General features: G+C 44.1%; 1 protein-coding gene across 1 annotated transcript in view; it reads right to left on the minus strand.

The window, feature by feature from the left end:
* The window catches only part of DLGAP1 (DLG associated protein 1), a 719,594-nt gene that overhangs the window by 145,933 nt on the left and 549,544 nt on the right, over positions 1-24,117 (minus strand). The window contains exon 7 of the mRNA XM_025210860.1: positions 540-717. Within this exon, the coding sequence (XP_025066645.1) occupies positions 540-717 (178 nt within the window). The remainder of the gene's footprint in view (positions 1-539; positions 718-24,117) is intronic.

A 24,117-nucleotide genomic window follows, 5' to 3' on the forward strand; every position in this document is an offset into this window, starting at 1 on the left:
TTATAGTTTTGCAAGTTAAAAAACGTTAGTAAAATGGAATTAATAAACCTTCTTAAAATTGTCTATTAAAGTCCACTTCAGAATGATGCTTGTGAAACACAAAAGAACAGTGATCTTTGTTTTTTTCTCTTCAAACTGTTTGTTTCCATACTTCAAAGGAAAACTGGAAGTCTTTACTTGCTCACATTAGGATTCCAATGCCTACGTTTTTAGAAGCCTATATTTGGATGCCAAACATGAAACCCTTTAAAGTGATCAGAGTATCAAACAGTACTGAGCACACACTTTCATGTTGTGTAATCAGAATCAGTTGTCAATTTTAAAAATTTAGATTTGATGTTACAAAACCTTATATTTCACTGAAAGTATAGATAAATACATGGCATTATTTATTTATTTTGAATGCATAATTAGTAGCAGATCTGGTTTACTTTCAACAGTAGTGAGAATGATAGGACTCCATACATTGCATAAATATTTAAATTGGCTAGGGACTAAGTTTGATCTTGTTTTCTTAGCTGTGCCTGCATCTCACTAACCTGACTGATGGTACTCATGGCTCTCATGTAGCTCTCGTTCCGGGAACGGAATTTGGGAGAAGTAAGCAGACCTGCAGGGTCTAGACTGTCCAAACTCCTATTGATAGAGACTTCACTCACAGCCCTCAGGTAACTGTGGCTCCGGATCTGAAGCTTTGGAGAATGTTCACTGGATATCCTTGAAGGAAACAGCAGGAAAGAAAAACATTTAATCAATTCCATGTTGCTTAGCTGCAACTGAGAATGCTAATTAATACTTCAGTTGAAAGAGATTTAAATTAGTTAGAAAAACTCAAATCAGACTATATAATCCTTAGCCATTTATAAATTCAATATAGTAAATTCAGTATAAAATTCAGGAAATGGTTCACTTCCAGGTCACGTTCTCAAACTTACTTCCTTTCTTGTCTTACTACAAGCTTAGGGTTCATTATAAGACAATCTTCATGATATTTATTTATAGTGGAGTCCAAAGCAAAAGGTCGTGATGCAATGACAACAGGAAAATTTAGCCTTATGGGAAATATGGCAAGTAGTGCAATGTGTGCGACTCTTAAGGCAATTAGAATGAGATTAGTATTGCTTGCTTCAAAAGTAAACTGCTGAAAGATACAAAGTCCATTATTAAAAGAGTGGTAAAGACATGCAGGTGTGTGCAATCAAAGAAACAGCTTTCTCAGACATAATATCCTCAACCAATACTATTACAACAACCATCAAAAGAATACATGAGAAGGCACAGAAAGCAGTGGCAAAGAAAAGACCTAGTGGAAAACTATGGGGTGTTTATACACATGCTCTGGGAGGTGTGAGTTGGCGGGGGGAGGGGGAGGAGTGCTTTAATTAGCGCATCTGCAAGAGCCACGCTAATTAAAAGTACCCAGAGCATCACATGTATCAGCGTCCCTGTGCTGAAAAATGGCAGTGGGACCCTTTGAACTAAAGCTCATCAAACAAGCTTTAGTTTAAAGCATCCCACTGCCATTTTCCAGGTGGGGATGCTGATACATGTGACGCTCAGGGATGGATTAATGCATGGGCAAACTAGGCACATGCCTCGGGCCCCGAGCTGTGGGGGGCCTGGTCCTTCCCTCTGCGGTGGTGATGCAAATGGCCCCATCCACCTCCCTTCCCTTCCCTTCCCTTCCCCTCTGCCAGCCTTGCTGCTGCCACAGCTTCTTCCTACCAGCGGCTCTGAGCCCCACTCCCCATGGGTGGGGGGGGTGGGTCTCGACTGGCCTGGACCCCACGAGTTTGTTTGCCTAGGGCTCACTAAAAGGCTAATCCTGCCCTGGTGATGCTGGAGAGTGCTAGAGTGCATTAATTTCCACACTCCAGCAACTCAATTAACTGGAATTACAGCGTGTTGGAGCAAGCTCCCTGCATGTGTATAGGAGCCCATAAAGTTGACAGGTTCAGCATGCACACAGCTACTGAGCATTCTTTACTTCTACTGAAAACAGCGGAAAGGAGTTTTAGGGGCTCATTTCCTTTAGGAGTTTGTCTCTTAAAGAGACAAAGGTAATTAAGGGTAAATGTAATGTCAAGTAAATCAATTATCTGTACCACACAAACAAAATGTGATCAGAGTCATAAAACAGCCTATCTGTAACCCAATAGGCTCTCACTCCAATAACTTCTTGCCACGCTGGTGCAAACAGTATATTTTGGTTTGGATAGTGACAGAAGCTGCAGGTTGAAGGCATTTTTAATGTTGGATGGCTATTTACCATTTGCAGAAAACATACTAAGTACCTTGTAAATAATCTTTCATTTAAAATCTGAAGTTTAAAAAAGTCCATTTCTGTTTTTCAAACTAACATGAACATGACATTAGAAAATGGAGATGTGTCTAGAAACAATGTAACTGAAAGACCTCTTTTAGCATGGGGCCAGAAAGACTGATCATTAATCCATTTTTTTAACTGATGTGTTATTTGACTCAGACTAGTAATATTGTCATGACAAGTGAAAACACTTTATCTGCATCTTGGTGTCAGTAGGGACTCTGACTGCAATTTCAGAAATATGTAACAATGAAAAATGATCTTTGTTTTATAGGACAAACACCCATTTAAATTGGTTTCAGAGATGCTATTTTGGAGGTCAAATGGGGTTCTGCAACTTGTTTGATGTTTTGTTCGAGCTTGAAAGGAAAGGAAACTTACTATAGTTTCCATATTGCCTTTAGCAATGATGAATATAGATACTTTCAAAGCAGAATTTTGTAAATGTTAAGTTTATAAATGTAATTCACACTTGATTTTTTTTCTTTTTTAAAAGTATAGTTCTATTAGAGATAATTTCCCTTTTAAGTCAACTGTAGCTCTCTTTGTGGTTTCATTTCCAAAGGAAAACATTTATTTACTTATTTAAAAAAATTGTTATCTGTTGCAGCACCTCTGAAACTATTTTAAACAGGTTTTTGTCCTGTATAATGAAGATGAGTTGTCACTGTTACATTCCAATATATTTCTGAAATATTCCTGGCTGTACTTTAAGGAGGCTCTTTTAAGGGTGCAGGAGCAAGCTATCCTGATGTGATGGAACAATGGGAACAGGAGGGCAGCCTGGCTAGACAGTTTTGAAACTCAAAAATTAATCCTATAAAAGGTGGAAACTTGGTCATTGTACTAGGGAAGAGTATTGCATAGGCATGCAGGGAGGAAATTAAGAAAGTCAAGGCATAATTTGAGATACAGCTGGCAAGGGACATAAAAGGCAATAAAAAGGGAGTCTACAAGAATGTTAAGAGCAGGAAAAAGACTAGAGAAACCATAGATTCCATATGGAATGCAGAAAGAAATCTAGTTATAGATGCAGAGAAGGCTGAATTATTTAATGCCTTTTTTACTTCAGTCTTCACAAACAGAGGCAGCTATCGGATGATGAGTGCAGTTGGTGGCAAAGATAGGGAGGGACACAAACAGCCTACAGTAATGGCAGAACAGGTTAGGAATTACTCAGAGAAGATAGATGCTTTCAAGGTGGTAGGGCTGGATGGGATATGCCTTAGGGTGCTGAAGGAACTGGCTGAGGTCATTTTCAAGCCATTGGTTATCTGCCCTGAGAACTTGTGGAGGTCATGCTGAGGTTCTGTATGATGGGAAAAGGACAAATATGGTGAAAGGGAAGTAGGAGGATCCAGGGATCTACAGATTGGTCAGCTGGATGTTGATACATGGAAAGCTTATGGAGAAGGTACTTGAGGAATCTACTGTAAAGTACCTAGAGGAGATCAGGAACAGCCAGCATGTATTCACCAGGAGAAAGTCATGCCTGACCAACCTGATTTAATTTGATAAGGTGGCAGGCTCTGTGGATGTGGGGAGAGCAGTGGCTGAGATATATCTTGACTTTAGCAAGACTTCTGACAATCTCTCACAGCATCCTCATTAACAAGCTAAGGAAACACAGTCTAGATTAGAGGTTGGCACCCTATAACCTACATCCATTGCTCTCTCCCAATTCACAAAGCCCATTACCTGTCACAGAAGGAAATTAGGTCGGTGAAGCATGACTTATTCTTGACAAATCTATGTTGGCTGTTCCTGATCACCTTATTATGTTTTTAGTGCTTAGAAACAGAAATCATGATGATACACATCATAACTATTCTGGGTATCAGGGTTATTTTGACTAGCCTGTCATTGCCTGGGTGCTTTTTGTCTCCTTTCTTAAAGATGGGCAGGGTTGGATCCAGGGGAGGGGCAGGTAATACTACCACTTACCTCCACTTTTCTCCTGCTGCTGAATTTAGTGGCAGGAAAGACAGTATAGGGGGTGAAGGGGGTAAGCAGAAGTGGCATTCACCACCTGGGTTCGAGTTGTACCAGTGCAAGCTCTGGCAGCAGCTGCACTGATGAGAGAATAAGCTCAGAGAGTTCAGAGAGCACTGTATAGCTGGAGCAGGCATAGCCACATACCCTGTACCTCCCCCTGGATCCACCCATGAAGATGGGTACTATATTTGCTCTTTTCCAGTCATCTGGGAACTCACTTAACTTCCATAGCTAGGGACAGACATTCAAAAGCCCTGAGCTTGAATTGATTCAATCTTTGCAGGTTGGTCTAACCTGGCTAGGCTAAATCAGTTTGTAACTGTACAGACACCCCAGACATGCAGTGTATTGTAACTGCAGTGGCTCAGGCTAGAAGCTGGGGGGCTCTAGAGAAGCCCTCCCTCCCTTCCACAGTGCTGAGCTGAGGGGGGAGTGGCCAGGCCCCAGCAAGATGCTCTGTTTAGAGAGGGGTTTCCCCCCCTCTCCTGACCAGCCCAGCAGGCAACACAGTGTTTATCACCCTATTAAGAAAACAACAGAAGAACAGTACTAGCTACCTGTTGATTCTGCCTTTGTCCCATCTGCTAGCTAATACACAGACACCTCTCCCCAAAGGGGAGCGGGAAATCCTCCTTAGCAGGGAGTGGTGAGGGGGAAGAGGAGGAGCAGCCTACAGTCTCTGTTGGAGCTGCAGCCAGGGAGCAGAGGGGTGGAGCCAGCCCTGCTGTGGAGCACAGAGCCTGCCCAGTCCAGAGAGCATGCCAGAATGCTGGGGAAGCCTGGTTTAACTTAAACCAGCAAGGAGTCTGGGGCAGACATTACATAAACCGGTTTGAGCCCAATCAATTAAGTTTGATACTACATTCAACCAGGTTTATCTCAAACCAGTTTCAGCCATTTTCAAACTAGTTTATGTGCATTGAACATCTGTTCTGTTATAGATTTAAATCAGTTTCTGATCACTTAAACTGGTTTATGTATAATGTCTGTCCCTAGCTGTGCTTATCCTTATTATTATATGATGGAGTAAGTTAAAGTAGCCTTTACATTGCTTTGATACAGAAAAGGGAGGACAGCATCTATCTACAATATCTAATCATCACCTATATGAGGTATGAGTGTTATTAGACCACTGATACAGATGCAAACCTAAGACACAAGAAAAATAAAGCTGGACTCTACCATTTTTGTTCAGACTGTGTAATATGTTGCTCCATACTGGGTGCGTCTACACATGTCCCGATTGCGTAGTTGGTACTGTGCAGTCATTTAGTACTTGCTTTAGTCATTTGGTATTTGAATTTGTTTTAGCAAGTACTAAATGACTGTGCAGTATCCACCAGTATTGTGCGGTCCCAGTGGTGCACAGGTCATTTTCGACTCTACTGCGCAGTACATTGTTGCTACTGCGCAGTTGTGGCGGCATCAGGCTTAGTGCCTGTTGACGCTACATCTCTGTAGTGATGAGCTACATGCTGCAGTTCATCACTATGGTGATGTAGTGTATTGTAGTGTCTTGTGTAGACATGCCCAAAAGTAAATGTGGGAGAATCTAACCCTAGAATCTAGCCATCTTACTCTTGAATAAAACAGGACTAACTGCCTGTACAGACAATTGGTCTTCTGAGAGATATTATTATCCTGAGACCTACTTCACACAGATTCGCAGAAGTTTAAGGCTGGAAGGGTCCTCGTGAGATCGCTGGGTCACTCTGGTTATTCCCAAGTTATTTTTCTCTGAGTGGTCTCTTTTATTCTGAGAGAGAAATTATAAATGTCTGTACACTTATGTTTTCTCCTGAGAGAGCAGGGACTCTCTCTGGAGACACTGAACTTCTGTTCATACCACAGTTTAGCTCCTACTTTGTGGGATAGGCTCAGGCACACACAAGAGTTTCCATGCAGCAGCTGATGAGCTGTAAATTCTCCCTCCCATTTTTAACTAAGTATAATTTGCTTGTGTATCCGTGATTTAATTCTAGTTTATAAATCCAGAATCAGGGAAACTTTTGGACACCATCTTGTAATTTATGTTCTATACATTTTGGTCAGACCTGACTTGACTACCTAGTATCATTCAAATGTAAATGTGTTCGAAATATATTAGAACAGTGATTTTCAACCAGTGGGCTGCAGCCTCTGATATCCTTTCAAGGGTACTGTGGGGTGCCATTTAACTTCATTATTGTTAGGTGTGCAAACATAATACCTCAGGTAAACCCAGAGATTTCAAATAGAAATTCATAGTGTTTAAAATATTCAGACTTTTTGTGGTCTGAGTTCTCAGCAACAGAAGAATCACTCTATTATTTTTCTGTAGTCAAAAACTGAGTGAAAATAAAGAGCAGACATTTTCCAAGGGATGCTTCAAAACTAAGGAGGATGCATTAAGTCTAAAAAGCTTGGGAACCACTGTGTTAGAGGAACTGTATCTGAATGGAATGCTTCCGAATGGTTTTAGGATGAGATCCGATGACTTCAAAATTACTTTTAGTTGAAAACATGACAGGCTAGAAAAATCTGACTTCAAGTATTTACAAAGAGAGGGCAAGTTGGATAGCAGGAATACTTCCATTTTATTTATGAGGAAGAATGGATTATATTGTACTTTCAGTCCCTAGGGAAAATATAATTTTATTATACTTTACTTTAGATGAAAAAGGAAAAGATATTCCAGCAATGCTTAACTTCAGTCCTAAAGGCCTGGCTCAAAGGAGAAAATGCCACATGAAAAAGAAATAAATCCTAGAGAACATATTTTTTTTGTGAAACCTCAGTGTTCAGATTTATAGCCCAACATTCAGTGTTAAACCAGAAGGCAACCTTGACATGTCACTATAAAGCATGATAGGTGAGCAAGGTAAAAATACAATGGAGGTGAGTCCAGAAATATGCAATGAATACTCCCAGGTATTGATAGCCAGGTTATGAAGGTACTGTGTATAGGTACTGATAGCCAGGTTGTGAAGAACATTCATCATAGCAGTATGCAACCATCGATCCTTCTATGTCATGGTACATATATGAGAGGTTACCAGGACCTTCAAAACATAGACCTAGGCAAGAGCATGGAGGAGTGGAGACCTTCCATCCCATTGAATATTGAGATAGAATCCAAAGGCCAGACGGAGTCCAGACATTCGGTATCTCAATGGCTGCAATTATACACATGTCCAGAAATCAAACCAAGGTCTCCCATGCAGCAGAGAAGGATCCTACCGCTGAAGCACAACAGCAGGTTATCCAGGAAAGAAATATGCTTTAATTCATTAAAAAAATATTTGCCTCTTATCAGTTAACTATCCCAGGATAATTCTTTTCTAGGCAATCACTGAGAGAATAATTCCTATGGGATTAATTATTTCTACACTAAAAACCCTGCCTCCAAGCCTGGCTGGTGTTAGAATCCAGAACATATTTACATTTCATACTATGTACATTTTAGTTTTGCTTAAAGGTAAAGTAATTAATGGCAGTTTGATGCTAACTGAAAACTGCAGGACATCAACAAAGAATTCAAGTCATGATGTGAATTACCAAATGGGGGTAATTTTATTGCTTTTGCATTTACATTATGTAATACTGACCTTTCTTAGAATCTTCCTGTCCATTTTATTTAAAATAATGAGCTTGTCTTGATAGGAATTTCCTACCTTAAAGATAAAATCTCTGTACCAGTCCTAGTACAGTTGCTATGGAGCCAGTCAGGAGAAAGCAAAACAGAAACTTGCATATAACCAGAAAAGCTGAGCAGAAATACAACAGCAATAGGACCAAAATGGCATCTGTTTCTCTTTCAATTATAAAAGTCTCCATTAATCATTCTAGCTACTTGGACCAATCAGCATGCATCCTGATAACCATGGGAAGAGTTATTCATTTATTAACCCTTGGTAGCCTGTTAAGGTGGACCATGTGTCACACAGAGACAGGGTGAGAAGCAGTGGACGCTGTGGTATATCTTTTTATATATGTCTGCCCGCCTGATTTTTCTGTTCATCAAAAAGGCTAATGAGGATATCAGAGAATTAATCCATGATTTAGCTTACTTAAATGCTATGCAGCCTGTGGCACAGTTAAATGCCACACAGCTGCCACAGCCGTGTCTATCTGTAGCTGGTAAAATATGCTGCTTCTTGTGTGAGCAATGGAGTTCTGCCAAGGAGTCTGTTTGACAGAGATCAAAAAGACTTTGATCAACATTTTATATTTGTAAAAACTTCTTAAAAGCCCCATTTCCTTTAAAGTCATTTGTGTCTGACTGGTCATGGAGTTCAGTGCTGATCAGCCCCAGAATCAGGCTAGAAACATGTTTCTATGATTACCTGTGTTCTCTGTTTCCCAAACAGAGAACCTATGAACTCCTTGTTTCAGAGGCCACGCTGTAAAGATCAAGGGCCAAATTCAGTGGTATTATCAGTCCTTGATTTTGGTACCACTATCAAATTCATGTCTTGTCATAGCCCATATTAAAATACTGCCTGCTATCTCAAAAAACCCTTAAGCACCGAACAAACAGGCTACCTATAAGGAACCTTTCATCCTTCAGTAGAATGCAGCCCTTAGTGAAATGTGACTTCTGTTTAACAGCAACAGACAGGAAGTGAGAGGGAGTACTTTGTTTCAATGAAATTCAGGGAAGACTCTAGACAGGCATACCACAGTTTATTAATCAAAAGTCTGGCACAGATACTGGGATCGGGAACTCTGTTTTTACCAAAAAGGATGTATTGATCAGGTTGTTTTATATCCAACAAATACGTTAAACAGTAAGAACATAAAAATTGACATTTACTGGGTCAAACCAAAGGTCCATCTTGCCCAGTATCCTGTCTCAAGCTGGCAGAGAGTATATGATGAGCAGGAGACTGAACCAAGGTTTTTTTTCACTGTTCTTCTCTCACTTGCAGCCTCTAGTATTTAAGGTATAGGAAAGGAGTAGGCAAAATATGGCCCATGAGCTGGATCCAGCCCACCAACTGATTGGATCTCGCCTGTGGGTTGGTGCCTGCCAATTGATTGTATCCAGTCCAGCTTCCCCAGGAGTGCTCCTCGTGAGGCTGAACACTGCCTGCTCCTGCCCGGGGCAGCCCATGCTGCACTCCCACATGCACCCAACCTGCACCTGCCAACTCCATTGCCCTGGCCAATGCATGCAGCTTCCCAGTGGGGTTGCTCCTGGTGCAGCTGCAGCCACCCAGGTACTACTTGGTTCCCCATGCCTCCAGTGGCTCCTCCTCCTCTTCCTCCTGCAACTGCTGTGCCACTCTGGGCAGCAGGCAATGCAAGGAAGCCACGGGGATGCATGCCGGACTCCACAAGCTCAGCCAGGTAGGAAGAAGCTGCAGCAGGGCGGCTTTTGCCCCAGTGTGTGGGGCTCCAGCTCCAGCCCCCAGCTACCTTCCATCTACTCTGTCTGCCTGGTGCAATTAGCAGCCACCTGCAGGTGGCTGATTGGGTGCAAGGTGCCTGGGAGCTACAGCCCCAGGCACTGGGGCAGGAGCTACCCAGCTGGCTGGGCACATGAATCACACCTGGCTGGGCATCTGCTGTCCGGCACATGCCTCCATGGCCACCACCACTTGTCTGAAGTACCTGCTGCCCAGAGTAGCACAGTAGGGACAGAAGGAGGAGAAGGAGAAGCTGCTGGGGGTGGCAGAAGCTGAGCAGTACCTGAGTGGCTGCAGCTGCACCAGGAAGCTGTGAGCATTGGCTAGGGTCAGAGTACTGCTATCTTCAGTGTGGGCTGCCCCAGGCAGGAGCAGGCAGGGTTTGGCTCCATGCAGAGTGTTGCAGGGCAGCCATGGGCCAAAGGGGGCTGACCACACCTGCACTTGCCCCCAACCCAGGTGAGCTCTGATGCACGTGCCCCCTGCTCTCCCCTCCATACCTCCTCCCCATCCCCAGCCAGTTCCCAGGACCTAGCATGAAGGCAGCTCCTCACACACATGTGCACCCCCATCCCCCGCACATCCATCCCATATGCCCCTCACACTCCCCCACTCCCACCCCACATGCCTACCCATACCCCCTTACACACACACCCTTCCACACCTCCTCCCCTCACAATATACAAGAGTAAGACTTTAATTTGATCTATTATGCAATCACTTCTACATACGCCACTCAAAAAAACATAAATCAGGACAAAAATATTTCTGAAATTAAATTAAGCTGTTATAGTAGTTATTTGATTCTTAATATACAGTTTCCTTTTTATCTATAATTTGTTTAAATGATATCTTCTAATTTTATGTGTGTGGCCATTGACAGCTCATCAAAATTCATTAAGTGGCCCTCTAGCTGAAATAATTGTTCACTCCTGGGCTAGGAAGTTGTGATTCAGAGGCCGTATCTCTAACTCTCATGCTCAGTAGCTCCTGATGACCCTTTCCTCCAAGAATTTGTCCAACCCCTTTTAGGATCTGGCTAAACTATCAGCTTGCACATCTGGGGCAGTGAGTTCCACACTTTATTACACACTGTGTGAAACAGAACTTCCTTTTAAATTAAGTACCCACTACTTTAGTTTTGTGACCCCTTGTTCTTGTATTCTGTGAGATAATAAATTATAAATCCCTCTTTGCCATTTAGGATTTTTTAAACCCTTATCATGTCACCCCTCAGGTGTCTCTCTTCTAAATTGAATAGGCCTAGCCTCTTCAGTCTCTTCTCATATGGAAGCCCTTCCATACCACTAATCATCATTGTCACCCTTCTCTGTACCTTCTCTAGGTTTCCTATATTCTTTTTGAGGTGGGGAAACCAAAACTGGGTACAGTACTCAAGGTGTGGATGCAGCCTGGATTTATAAAAGGACATAATGATACTTTGTTTTGTTTACAATTTCCTTCTTAATAATCCCTAACATTTTGTTTGCTTTTTGACCGCTGCTGAGTACTGAGCTGATGTTTTTAGTGAAATATTCACAATAACTCTCAGATCTCTTTCCTGTGTGGTAACAGCTAATGCAGAGCCCATCACAGTGTAAGTATAACTTGGGTTATTTTTGCCCATGTGCATCACTTTACACTTATATACACTGAATTTCATCTGTCATTTAGTTGCCCATTTGCTCAGTAGTGCCAAATCCTTTTGTATTTCCTCACAGTTTGCCTTGGGCTTTGCCACTTTGAATAATTTTGTGTCCTCTGCAAGTTTGGCCACCTCACTACATATCCCCTTTTCTAGATCAAAAAGAAGGCGCAGGGTAGCATTGGCCCCCTACAAGACAAATGAGGGCAATTAGTGACAGATAGGGGGGACAAAGCTGAGCTCTTCAATGAGTTTTTTGCCTCTGTATTCCTGAACTCGAATCAGGACAAATCTCATGATTGGATCATAGACGAGCATAAAGGGGAAACCAGCCCACCAACTGTTAACACCAACTTAGGGAAGAGACACTTGGAGGGGCTGGATGTGTTTAAGTCAGCAAGGCCGGATGATCTTCATCTAAGGGTGCTGAAGGAATTGGCCAGTGTCATAGCAGAGCCACCGGCAAGGCTGTTTGAGCACTCTTGGTGCTCAGGTCAGGTCCCAGAGGACTGGAAAAGGGCCAATGTGGTCCCTATTTTTAAGAAGGGGAGGAAGGAGGATCCGGGTAACTATAGACTGGTTAGTCTCACCTCTATCCTCGGGAAAACCTTTGAAAAAAATTATTAAGGATCCTATTTGTGGGAGTCCAGCAATGCTAAAGGGCAAGCAGCACAGATTTACAGCAGATAGATCCTACCTGACTAACCTTGTTTCTTTTTATGACCAGGTTACAAAATGCTTAGACACAGGAATTGAGGTGGATGTCATCTACTTGGATTTTAAGAAGGCCTTCGATACAGTATCTCATTGTATTCTCATAGATAAACTGAGCAACTGTGACATAGATGATTATAGTCAGGTGGGTGGCAAATTGGCTTAGGGGTCACACTCAGAGAGTGGTGGTGGATGGCTTGGTATCGACCAGTAAAGACGTGGGCAGTGGAGTCCCAGAAGACTCAGTCCTTGGACCAGTGCTGTTCAACATTTTTATCAGTGACTTGGATACCAAATTATGGGGTAAAGTTAACACACCAGAGAGTAGGGAATGAATCCAGGTGGATCTGGACAGGTTGGAAAGGTGGGTGGAACAGAATAGGAAGCAGTTCAATAAGGACAAATGCAAGGTGCTGCACCTAGGAAGAAGGAACCACCAGCATGCTTAGAGGCTGGGGGAGGACCTTCTCAACAGCACAGCAGTGGAAAGGGATCTTGGAGTCACTGGTGACTCCAAGATGAACATGAGTTGTTAATGTGTGGAAGTGATCAGTAAAGCTAACTGCACTATATCGTGCATTATGTGGCATTGGTCAGGCCGCAGTTGGAGTACTGCATCCAGTTTTGGGTGCCACATTTCAAGAGGGATATGGACAACCTCAAGAGGGTTCAGAGGAGGGCCACTCATATGGTTCAGGACCTGCAGGCAAAGTCCTATGAGGAGAGATTGAGAGTCCACAAGCCTCCACAAGAGAAGGTTGAGAGGTGATCTTGAGGCCACCACAAATTCATTAGGTGGGGACAGCAAGGAATAAGAGATGCTCTGTTTACCAGGGCACCCCTTGGAGTAACTAGGAACAATGGCCACAAACTGAAGGAAAGCAGATTTAGGTTAGACATCAGGAAGAACTTTACGGTAAGAGCTGCCAAAATCTGCAATGAGCTTCCAAGGGAGATAGTGTTTTCCTCTACCTTGGGGGTCTTTAAGAGGAGGCTACACATGCACCTGGCTGGGGTCATATGACCTCATCGCTCTTTTCTGCTGCCCAGGGCAGGGGGTTGGACTTGATGATCTGCTAAGAGCCCTTCCAACCCAAACATCTATGAATCTACGAATCACTTATGAATATGTTAAACAGAACTGGTCCCAACACAGGTCCCTGGGGGACCCTGCTATTTATTTATTTCCAACCTGAAAACTGACCATTTACACTCACTCTTTGCTTTCCATCTTTAAGTCAGTTTCTATTCCATAGGTAGACATTCTCTAATTCAGTGACTACTTAACTTAGTTAAGAGCCTCTAAGAGGGGACCAAATATAATACATCAACTGGATCACCCCGATCCACCTGCTTATTGGTACCCTCAAAAAACTCTAGTAAAATGGTTTCCCTTTGGCAAAGTCATGTTAATTCCCCCCCAGCAAGTCATGTTCATCTATACCTCCACCCCACAATTCATGTTCACAACATGACCCCACAAGTCATGTCCATCCATGTGCTGAACAATTCTTTTCATTATTGTTTCTACCAGTTTTCTAGGAACAGAAGTTAGGCTTGCCCGTCTGTATTTCCCTGTATCCCCTCTAGAGTCTTTTTAAATATGGGAGTCACATTGTCAACCCTCCAGTCCTGGGGTACCAAGGCTGTTTTTAGTGATAGGTTGCATACTACAGTTAGGAGTTTGACAATTTCCAATCTGAGCTCCTTCAGGACCCTAGGGTTGATGCTATCAGGTCCTGGTGATTTGATATTGTTTAATTTATCAATTTCCTCTACAAGATCATTTATTGAAACCTCAGTTTGGGTCAACTCTACTGACTTGTCCCTAAGGAGCAGTGAATCTGGTGATGGAATTTCCCTAACAACTTCCATAGCGAAGATGGATGCAAAGAACGCATTTCATTTCTTGGCAATGGTCTGGTCATCTATTAGCACTGTTTTGATACCCTGATTATCCAAAGACCCTACTGACTCCCTGGCATGTCCTTGGTTTCTAATGACCTTAAAGAAATTGTTATTGTTGCCTTTTGTGTCTCTAGCAAGTGTCTCTTCAACTTCTTTCTTGGCTTGGCTTATTACAGTTTTACATTTGATTTGCTAGTGTTTATACCCTTAAAAATTTTTCCTCATTGGGATTAGACTGCCACTTTTTGCAAAACCTCTTTTTTTCTGCTTATTGCTTCTGCAATTCTGCCATTAAACCATGTTGGCTTTCTTTTGATCCACTTTCCGTTTTTTTGATTTGCAGTATGCATTTGCTCAGTGCCTCCAATATGGTGTTCTTAAGCAGTTCCCATGCTTAAGAATGGACCTGTAGGGAAACTACACTTTCCCCACCAATCATCCAATATTCCCAGCTTCAGGAACAGAAATATACCAAGTAATATACTCTGACCTAATGAAAAGTTCCAGTAAAACCTAACCTGACCTCTCTTCATCCTGAAAGTTAAGAATCAACCATGTGCTGCTGTCATTTATGTTCTTGGTTTGCTGTGTCACCCCTGAAGGATATGGGTTTTTTTTGCCTGGATTGCCTAACCCCATCCCTATAAGGTTGTTCTGAACCTACTGGGTCAGTCCAACTGCTGCACAGATCAATCCCCTCTGCAGTAATTTCCATCTTAGTTCCTCCCAACACACAAACCAAATACCCCATGATATAGCAGCATCTTCTCCAGCCTCTCCTCATGACCAGTCAGTAGGCTTAGTCACCTGGGGTGACTCCCAATTACAGAATCTCCTCTTGGTTATTGGAGTCCCCTCAGTCCTCTCAGTTGAAACTGAAGTCACTGGCAGCCTACCTCTAGCCTTTGCTCAGATGTATTCCTCCAGAAAATTGTTTTGTTCCACTTGCCATTCTCTTCTTGCTATCCAGACTGGAAGGTGGTTTCCCACCTGTAGTCAAACATAGCTTTTCATGGGGGTCTATGCCATGCCATAGTCACGAGTACAGTACTCCGTCACTATCACAGTAATCTGGAGCTGTCATAATAAAAGAACATCCAGCCCACATGCAGGCATTTCCTTGTCTCTTAGGTACCTGGCAACAGTATAATCTCTACAATATGAACTGTTGTTTCTGTTATCCTAGCAACATAGAAAACTAGGCTTGAATTATTTTTCCAAGGGATTCTTTAGATAAGTTTAGATTTGCTGACACAACTGTACTCATTCCTTTAATTTTACAGTGGATACAGTAGTCCTAATCTGCTACTCAATGTAATTTCAAAATGGGATATTCAGACATTTTCATTATTTTTCTCTTCACTTGCTTAAATTTAATATTCCGATTTCTCTGCTTCACATGCTAGAGGCTCAGTTTACCTCTGGGGAAAAGTGCACTGTCCTGCCAACTCATCAGAAAGGATGAGAGAAGGGAGATGGTGTTTGTATTGTTGGACTCTGGGAGTTTTCCCTGTCTTGCAAATTTCTATGGTGAGCATCACCCACCTTTTAGAAAGCATTAGTTGGTATGGGTAACAGAAAACATCTTCTGGGCAGAGTGCCCACCAGCGGTATCACTGTGTCATGCCAGCCAATTATGTTTTGTTGCGCATATATTGGCAAACAGTGTTTGCTAAGCAAATTCTTTAATATTAAAAATAAACAATCAGTCCAAGTCTGTGGTTACCTCGGAGCAAAGCAAAACAGTTTCTTCGTGTGAGTATACTTTCCGTGCACCATTCTCAGTCCAGCATTCTCAGAGGAGCTTAGAAACAAATAGGGATTCCCCAAACGCAAGGGCACTGCATGATCATGACACCGCATACCTGCTACTTCCTCTGTGTCTTAGCTTCTTATTTTACAGAGGAAGAAATTTCTAAACACCCCAGTTCAGGGGTGCTCCACCTTGGGTCCCCAGCACCAAGTCCTTTGTTGCACAGGACCCTGGGGCCCAATCTTGGCATGCAGGGCTGAGCTGAGATGGCGTGTGGCCTCAGGGCCCTGATCCCAGCACGTGAGGCCAGACTGAGGTAGCACAGAGTCCTGGGGTCCAATCCTGGCATGAAGGGCTGGGCTGAGGTGGTATGCAGCCTCAGGGCCCCGATTCCAGTACATGGGGCCAGGCTGAGGTGACATGGGGCCTTGTGGCCCTGATCTTGACACGTGGGGCCAGACAGAAGTGGCATGGGCCCTTGGGCTGAATCCTAGCCCACAGGATGGAGCTGAGGCAATGTGAGGCCCCAGGGCCCTGATCCTGTCATACGGGAGGGGCTAATCAAGCCTGCACAGAACCCGATCCTGGCACACGGGGTCCGATCTAGGCCATGGACTGACCCTATGTCACACATTTGGCTTACAGGGCCAAACGGCTGAATACCACCTTCTTGGTTTAGTTTTTAATGAATGAAATTAGGAGTATTTTTTAGCCTCACAAGCCAATGCCACTAATGAAAATTTTATAAATTGTAACATGGACATTTATGTATATGAAAATGTACATCACAACTGTATTAGCCTTTGTTTGATACTCTCTTTTCTCCATCTTAAAAAGTTTCTGTCTAGTCAAGGAGCAGAGACAATGTCATGTGACCTAGGTGATTAGCTGCATAGTATAACCACCAGTCAAGCTATTTGAGAAATTCTGAAAAATGCAAACGTGTGAAGTCTATCAGGACTAGCTTGCATGTGATTCTATGAAAAAAAAAAGAATAGGCTAAGGGCCTAATTGTGATACAACACGGTGAGGTATATAACTACTGTGAGTGGATTCATTTACGTCAAATGATTATTTGAAGAAAGAGGACTCGGATATATAATGACTGTTATTTGTAAAAACTATTTTGACTAGCTCTCAGCTGTGAATATGCATTTTTCTGGTTAACACCTGCAAACTGTTGAGTTGGGGTGAGCTACTGATGATGCAGAGTGCGGGTTTTTTCTCCTCTTCCTCCCTGGTTTCAGTTGGAGAGTACATGTGTGCACTTTTACTAAGTGGCTGCTGCAATATCCTTCATTTTAGCCTGTTTGTATTTGAAGAACACTAAGCATTAGTTTGAAGTGCCCAGGGAGAAGTCTACTTGTTTTTATTTTTAAGCAAGTGGTTTTGATTTAGTAAATTTTGTTTTCCTATGAACACCTGTGAGCTGTTGAGTTTAACTGGGGTACAGCTGCCACTGACTATATGTGAGAAGAGAGGGTGCTGGGAGAAGGGGCCAGTCACCTACTGGATATCTTCTCTGTTTCTTGGAAGTTTTATTTCAGGTACACTATGAAAGGTCTTCTGGACAGATCCCAGCCCCTGCTCCTTGATCGCAGGGTTGGGGCTGCAGAAGCATGTAGGTGTGGAGCTGCGTGGGGAACAGGCTGGGGAGCTTCTTCCCCACTCAGTTCTGTGAGCATGGAGCTGGGTGGGGAGAAGGCTGGGAAATTTGTTCCCACTTCAGCTGTGCAAGCTCTGCGCAAGCTCCCCAGCTTGTTTCCCACCAAGCTCTGCTATCACAGAGCTGGGCAGGGAGCAGGGTCCCCTGCCCCTGTCAGTAGGGAGCTCCCAGCGCCAACTCAGTGACTGAGGGGCTGGTGCTGGGAGATCCTTATCTTCCAGCCTGAGCTCCATGGTTGTGGGGCTTGGGCTTGGAGATCCCTATTTCCCAATGCCAGCTCTCCAGTCATGGGGCCAGTGCTGGGATATAAGGATCTCCCAGCTCCAGCTCCACAAACATGGAGCTGGCATTGGGAAATAAAGATCTCCTAGCTCCATGCTCCCTGATTGCAATGGCAAAGTGGGGGCTGGGAGATAAGGAGACAGCATTGTATTGTTTAACTTCCTTAAAGCTGATTTTTACTTTGCATAGCTTTTTTTTGGAAAGTAGAACGTGCTCAGGAAGACTCAATACTTGCAGTTGACAAGCAAGTTTTAAGACATTTAAAAAATACTAGATATTTTCTGCAACGTATGCTGTTTCCATGCTTACCCTGTGGCACAGTGAATCACAATAGACAGGAACTGGTCACATATTTGAATGAGAGGGAGTACAGCAAAATATGGCTTTGCAGACTTATTTAAAAATGCCAAAGCCACCAATAGACTTAAGGACTTTCCATGCAATCATTTAAAGATAAAACTTTTAATCCTATTAAAATGTAGGAGACTGGGTGTTGGAACTGGGAGTATACACAGAAAGTGCACTCAAAAAGAAAAATGGGGGTGAATTTTTAAGAGCCAGTTCCAACAGGAAAAAAAATCATCTGCTAGAATCATATGATTGAGCTAGGAATAAAACTGAATATGAAAACTGTATACAAAGACTTCTGGTAGGAAAAGGGTTCTGCAAGCTACCTCACAAATCTAACTGACCTCACCCTCCTACAAAAGTCCCACTGATAGTCAGGAAATAAGCACCATGCTTAAAATTAATTCTGTCCCTTGACAAATCAGAACATTGTTTGTTAAAAAAGGAAAAGTCATGGGAAAAACCCAGATGCCTTAAGACTGGAAAAAAACAGACACAGTGGAAACAGAAATAGCAGAACAGAGACCGAGAATTAAATAACTACAGTTATTATAACATCAACAAAGTGTTAAAACTCCTCTGGTCAAGCAGCAGAAAAACAAACTTAATTATCTGTTTAGCCAGAGATGATAAATAGCAGTTATAAGCTATATCATGAAGCCAGATGTCAATCAACCACCAATGAATGAGTTAAATAGAGCACTCTTGGACACGATATAATGTGAGGCTATTTGATGACATGGAAAATGTTCAGGTGTCCCAGTAAATCAAAGAAGCATGAAACACTAGGGCTCCTAGTCTTTTGTTTATATCATTATCAAAAGATGAGAAACAACCCTGATTTCTTTAGGGTAGTAAATGACTCTCCAGTGGTCAAAACCTGGATGAGGCAAGACTCCTAGTTTGTTCCCATCAAAGGCTGGCTGTGTGATGTGGGGAAAAGCTGCTTATGGTCTTTCTAACTGTGCAAATAAATGCTTTATGACAACACCTCTTAGGTAGGTTTGTGAAGTTTAATTAAACTTAGCAAAAGTGCTTCAGATTCCTGGACAGAGGGGATAGCAATGCAATATTTTTATTACTAACCAGAGGCAATTCTGACCAAATGACTGAAATAATAAAATTCAACCACTGGGACCAATGCAGTAGACGACTAGTTGGTTACTAAAGAGAAAAGAATGTGTAGGATGCTGGTTAAAAGATGCCTCGGGAAAAATCTATCCTTTAGATTAAAGACACGATTAACTGTGGAGGTGCTGATTTCTGATACCCTCTCAGTCAGTGTTTTTGCTGAGCTTTGAAAAGGTCAGCTTTAGGAAGATATGGTGGCTTTTTGGAAAAGACAAGAAAGAGTTAAACATTGAAACTGGGGACTTAAAACAAACAGTGAGAGACAGGTTACTTCTCTGAACCTTGGAGTACATGGAAGGCTTTTCAGTTTTGCCCTTGTCAATGGCCTGCAGCACTTGATCATTTCCTTTCTTTAGGTTGATGCTTTGTGCATGTCAAAAATAACAAAATGCTGATAATGTATAAATCCATTTCTTATCAACAAAAACAGACTAAAGCTGTGGTAGCACTTGAACACTTGGACATCCCTTTGTTTATACAGGGATCAAAGGCTATCTTCCCAGCTCTGTTCAGAGCCTTGACAATCCCACTTCAGGGCACTGTGGTATGCCAAATGTATACTATGGGCGCGCCCAGATGAGCAAACCCCTTTGAGGCAGGGCAAGAGGCACATGTGGGAACGGAAAAAGTTCCCCATACTGCAAATTTGCAGCATGGGAATAAAATTAGACCCCTGGATATCCGGGGGTCTAAAAAAACCACTCTGCAATAGAGCGGAGCAGGGCACGGTGGCAGACCATGCCCAGAGTCAGCAAGGAGTTGGTCCTCCAAAAGAGACACTCTGATTTTGGCCAGTCTCTCTCTTTGGTGCTCCTGCTGCCCCCGGCACTGTCCAAGGTAAGTGCAGGAGGGGTGGGGGGGCTCATGGGTCTGGGTGGTTTTAGGGAGTGGCAGGGGGGATGTCCCCGGGGCTGCGGGGGGTGAGGACCTGGCCCAGATCTATGCAGCTCGCTAGTCCGGCTTTGCATCAAAGAGGGTTGCACAGCTCCGGGAGGTGTGCACAGGAGCCGTGCCTCCTGGAGCCATGTGACCCACTCCAGTGCAAAGCCAGACTAGAGAGCCACACACAGCTGGGCCAGGTCCTCACCCCGGCCCCCCTCCAGGCACAGCAGGCCAGAGGCAGGAGCTGGCCCTGGGGCCTGTGCCACCCAGCCTGGCTGGGCCCAGCCCATGGTGACAGGACCTGGCGTGGTACGCAGTGCCCGTGTGCTGCACCGGGTCCTGCTGCCCGGCCGGCCCTTCCATAGCGGCAGGACCTGGCCCGGCACAAGGGGACCGTGTGGAGCTGAGCCATATTTTGCCGGCCCTGGGGCTGCTTGTGCCCCCCGGCCACACCGGGCAACATGAGCAGCCCCAGGGCTGGCAGGACCCAGCTGTTTCGCGTGGTTGCCACGCGCCGGGCTGGGTCCTGCTGCTATAGGGCACCATGAGCAGCCTAGGGCTGGCAGGACCCAGCCGGGCTCTGTGCAGTCCCCGGGCTGCTCGTGCTGCCCAGCCCGGCCTGGCATGTGGGGACCGCGCGGAGCCGAGCTGGGTCCTGCCGGCCCTGGGGCTGCTCATGCTGTCCAGTGCACATGGCTCCCATGCACCAGGCTGGGTCCTGCCCCATAGGAAGGGCCCAGCCAGGTGGCGGAGCAGGCCCTAAGGGCGGCAGGGCCTAGCATGTGGGGACTGCGTGCTGCACTGGGTCTTGGTGCCATGGGCCCAGCCTGACCGGGTGGCAGAGGGGCCCAGGGTCCGGCTGGGCCCGGCGCCAGGTCTTGGTGCCACAGGCCCGGCCTGGCTGGGTGGCAGAGCAGCCCCAAGGGTGGCAGGACCTGGCTGGGCCTGGCATGTGGTCCCCACGTGCCATGCTGGGTCAGCAGGAGGAGCCCCAGGGCCGGTAGGGCCTGGGGGCTTGGCTCTCGGTCCCCCCGCTGCTGCTGTGAAAGGTCAGTTATGGGCCCTGGGCGGGTGGAGCTGGGACCCTCCAGGGTGGTGCTGGCCCCAGGCTCTAGCTTCCCCTGGCTGCAGATCTGGGAGGAGCCAGGCAGGGTTATTTTGCCCCAGGTGGCACAATTTGCTCCACAGCAAAGTGCATGTCCGAGCACGTGTGTTGAGGCAAAAAGCCCCCGCTCAAATTTGCACCGCTTCTATTTGAGCTGCTGCAAGCACACCTGCTTGCATGTGTGGATGCGCCCTATGCATATAGGCATATAGGCCAAGAAGGACTATATGCAGCTCTTGCTTCAAGCATTAATCTTGCTTTTGAGCTAATGAGGAGTTTCTGCAAAGTGAAATGATCTCCCTCCTGCGTGGGACTAAGCCTGCTGCTTCCCCTCTGCTTCTAAATCTTTCCGGTCCCAGCTGTGATGGAATGAGTTGGATCCTTTGCATTTCACCAAGGGGGTAAAAGCCAGTCTGTGCTATATGGATAGTATAAAGATGGAGTCCTTTTCAGGAACTCACCCACACAATTGCAGACTTCGGATCACTGCTAACACCTTTACCCATTTTCAGGGAATGACTCAGTGTTACACTACTGCTAGGCAAGTGAGCCAGTCAATCTTATGATGCTACACAACACACTATATATGTTCCTTGTGTTTAAATTTATACAGCATACTAAGTTAGCTGATCATAGCTTAAATTATGTCAAGTAAATCTTAGAAATGTTAGTAGCATGTTGATGTGCTGCTCTCCTCTGCCTCCCTGAAATTAGATGATTTATCATATTTAACTGAGTTAAGAGCAAAACCCAATAGCACTGAAGTCCAAGGTGTCTCATAAACGGGGATCCTCATTTTCTCTGTTAAAAAATCCAAAATTTTCTGATAACTATCCAAAATTCTCTGATTTAAATACCTCCCCCCCAAATCCATGTTTTTCTGCAATTAAAATGAAACGCCTATATATATGTGTGTGTGTGTGTGTATATATATATGTGTGTGTGTGTGTGTGTGTGTGTATGTATATATATATATGTATCAGTTGAACACAACATTTTATTGATATATTTACAACTTTAAAGTGATTTGGAAGCCTACCAGCCTCAATCATTAGTCCAGCTGTGCCTGTCCACCCCCCTGTTGTTTTGTGGTGCCGAACAGCTCTGATATGACAGTTCCCCTCCCACAAGCCATAGCCCTCCCCCAGCCCTGCCAGTGCCCCTCACTCCCAACCTGTAGGCCCTGCCAGCCCCCGCTCCAGACAGGGTTCAGGGTTTTGCGCCCTTTTTGCAAGCAGCTTGTTGCAGGCTGGAACTCTGCCAGCTTGTGGAAAGCTGTCTGCAAAAGGGGAAATCTGTGGTTTCCTGCTTCAAAGGGGAAAATCCATGTTTTTCTTCTTTAAATGGGAAAATCCACATTTTTTCACAGGCAATGGATAACCCAGATCCCTGCTCATAAAGGTGAAAGATAATGGCGTAATGGAGCTATGGCCATATATGCAGGGAAACCATGAGCTGTTAAGCAGGCATTGAACTAGTAAACTTTAGCATCAAAAGCATAAGCCCCTAATAGCTAGGCTAAAGAAGTCGAATTACTCTATTAGATGTCAAACAAGTAGGTCCTGCTATGTTCAGTAAGACCATCCTGGGAGAGAAATTATCTGGTGTTATCAATCAGTAGCATAACTAGGAATGGGCAAGCTGAGCACCAGTACTGGTGTCGACTTAGAGGGAGCATCTAAATGGTGGCCCCCTTGCTGCAGCACTGTAGCCCCAGGTATCGGGAGTAGCAGGTGGGTGGGGGGCAGAGAAGAGGGGACATGACGGAGCTCCCTGGCAGCAGTTGGGGGTTGGCAGACAGTGACCCTGACAGCAGCAGCCAGAGTCTCTGAGTTCCTGAGACAGGTAAGACCCTGACCACCTTGCTTCCCTCCTCTCTCCAGTAGGGTTTGTGGTAGGGTGCAAAACAAGGTTGTTACAGCTCTTACAATTTTATCCTACAATATTTGATATTTCCCTGGAAGCCCCAGATCATGGAGGCAAAGAATCCCAACTTTCATTTTTAAAAAAGATTCTAGTTCTGCGGTTTCAGAGAAAAACTTGAAATATATAAATGCCAAGAATTTAAAAAGCAGAAAGAAAATAACAAGAACCTTGCCCTGCCTCCCTCCCTTTTTTTGTAGTGTCCTAACATTATGCCAACCTCAACACGGAGGGGGAAGGGTTGGGACCAGCTTCTGGTTTTTAAGCATTTAGGGTTGAAAATATTAATAGATACTGGACCACAGTGCAACAATAAGATTAAATCTACTGTTTATATAACTGTAATGTTCATAGCCTTTTATTTACTCTTCACAAAAACTGAACTTCACTTATTTAAAATTCTTCTGGTTGACCAGAAAGACCAGACTAAAGCTGCCGATGAGAAAGGAACAGATTTTCTTCTGCAGAATCTGGCAGACTTGCAAGAATTGTCACATGCTGACCAAAGAAGCTACATGAAAGCAGAAAATGAATAAAGTTCCAATGAGTAATAGACTTACGATAGAAATATCATTTTTTCCTATCTCATTTCTTTGTATGTAGAAGGCAATGCTGAATTTCCATTTGTAATGTTTGCAATGTTGTAATGTTTAACAGCAGGGAGGTTTAGTAATTTGGATAGATATAAGAAGGTTTTTTCCCCTTCATATTCATATATGCACTTTTCATCCATGTGTAGGTATCCAATAACTAGAGATATACAAAATGGGAAAATACAGCATAAACTGAAAAAACTACTTTTATGTGAAGGAATGTGAAGTTCTAGATGCAGAGTTTCTGTTTTTCCAAGAGACCAATCCTGAGGTCTTGACTGGCGAACTCTCCTCAAAACAGAGATGACAGAGTCTGGATCCCATTTTTTATTTCTCTCTGCTTCATAGTTTCATACTAGCTAGGGTCAGGAGGGACCTGATCAGATCATCTAGCCTGACCCCCTGCCACAGGCAGGGATGAATGGCGGGGTCACAAGACCCCCGGCAGGGGACCCT

The sequence above is a fragment of the Alligator sinensis genome, unplaced genomic scaffold (assembly GCF_000455745.1).
Source record: "Alligator sinensis unplaced genomic scaffold, ASM45574v1 scaffold168_1, whole genome shotgun sequence".
Lineage (NCBI taxonomy): Eukaryota > Metazoa > Chordata > Crocodylia > Alligatoridae > Alligator > Alligator sinensis.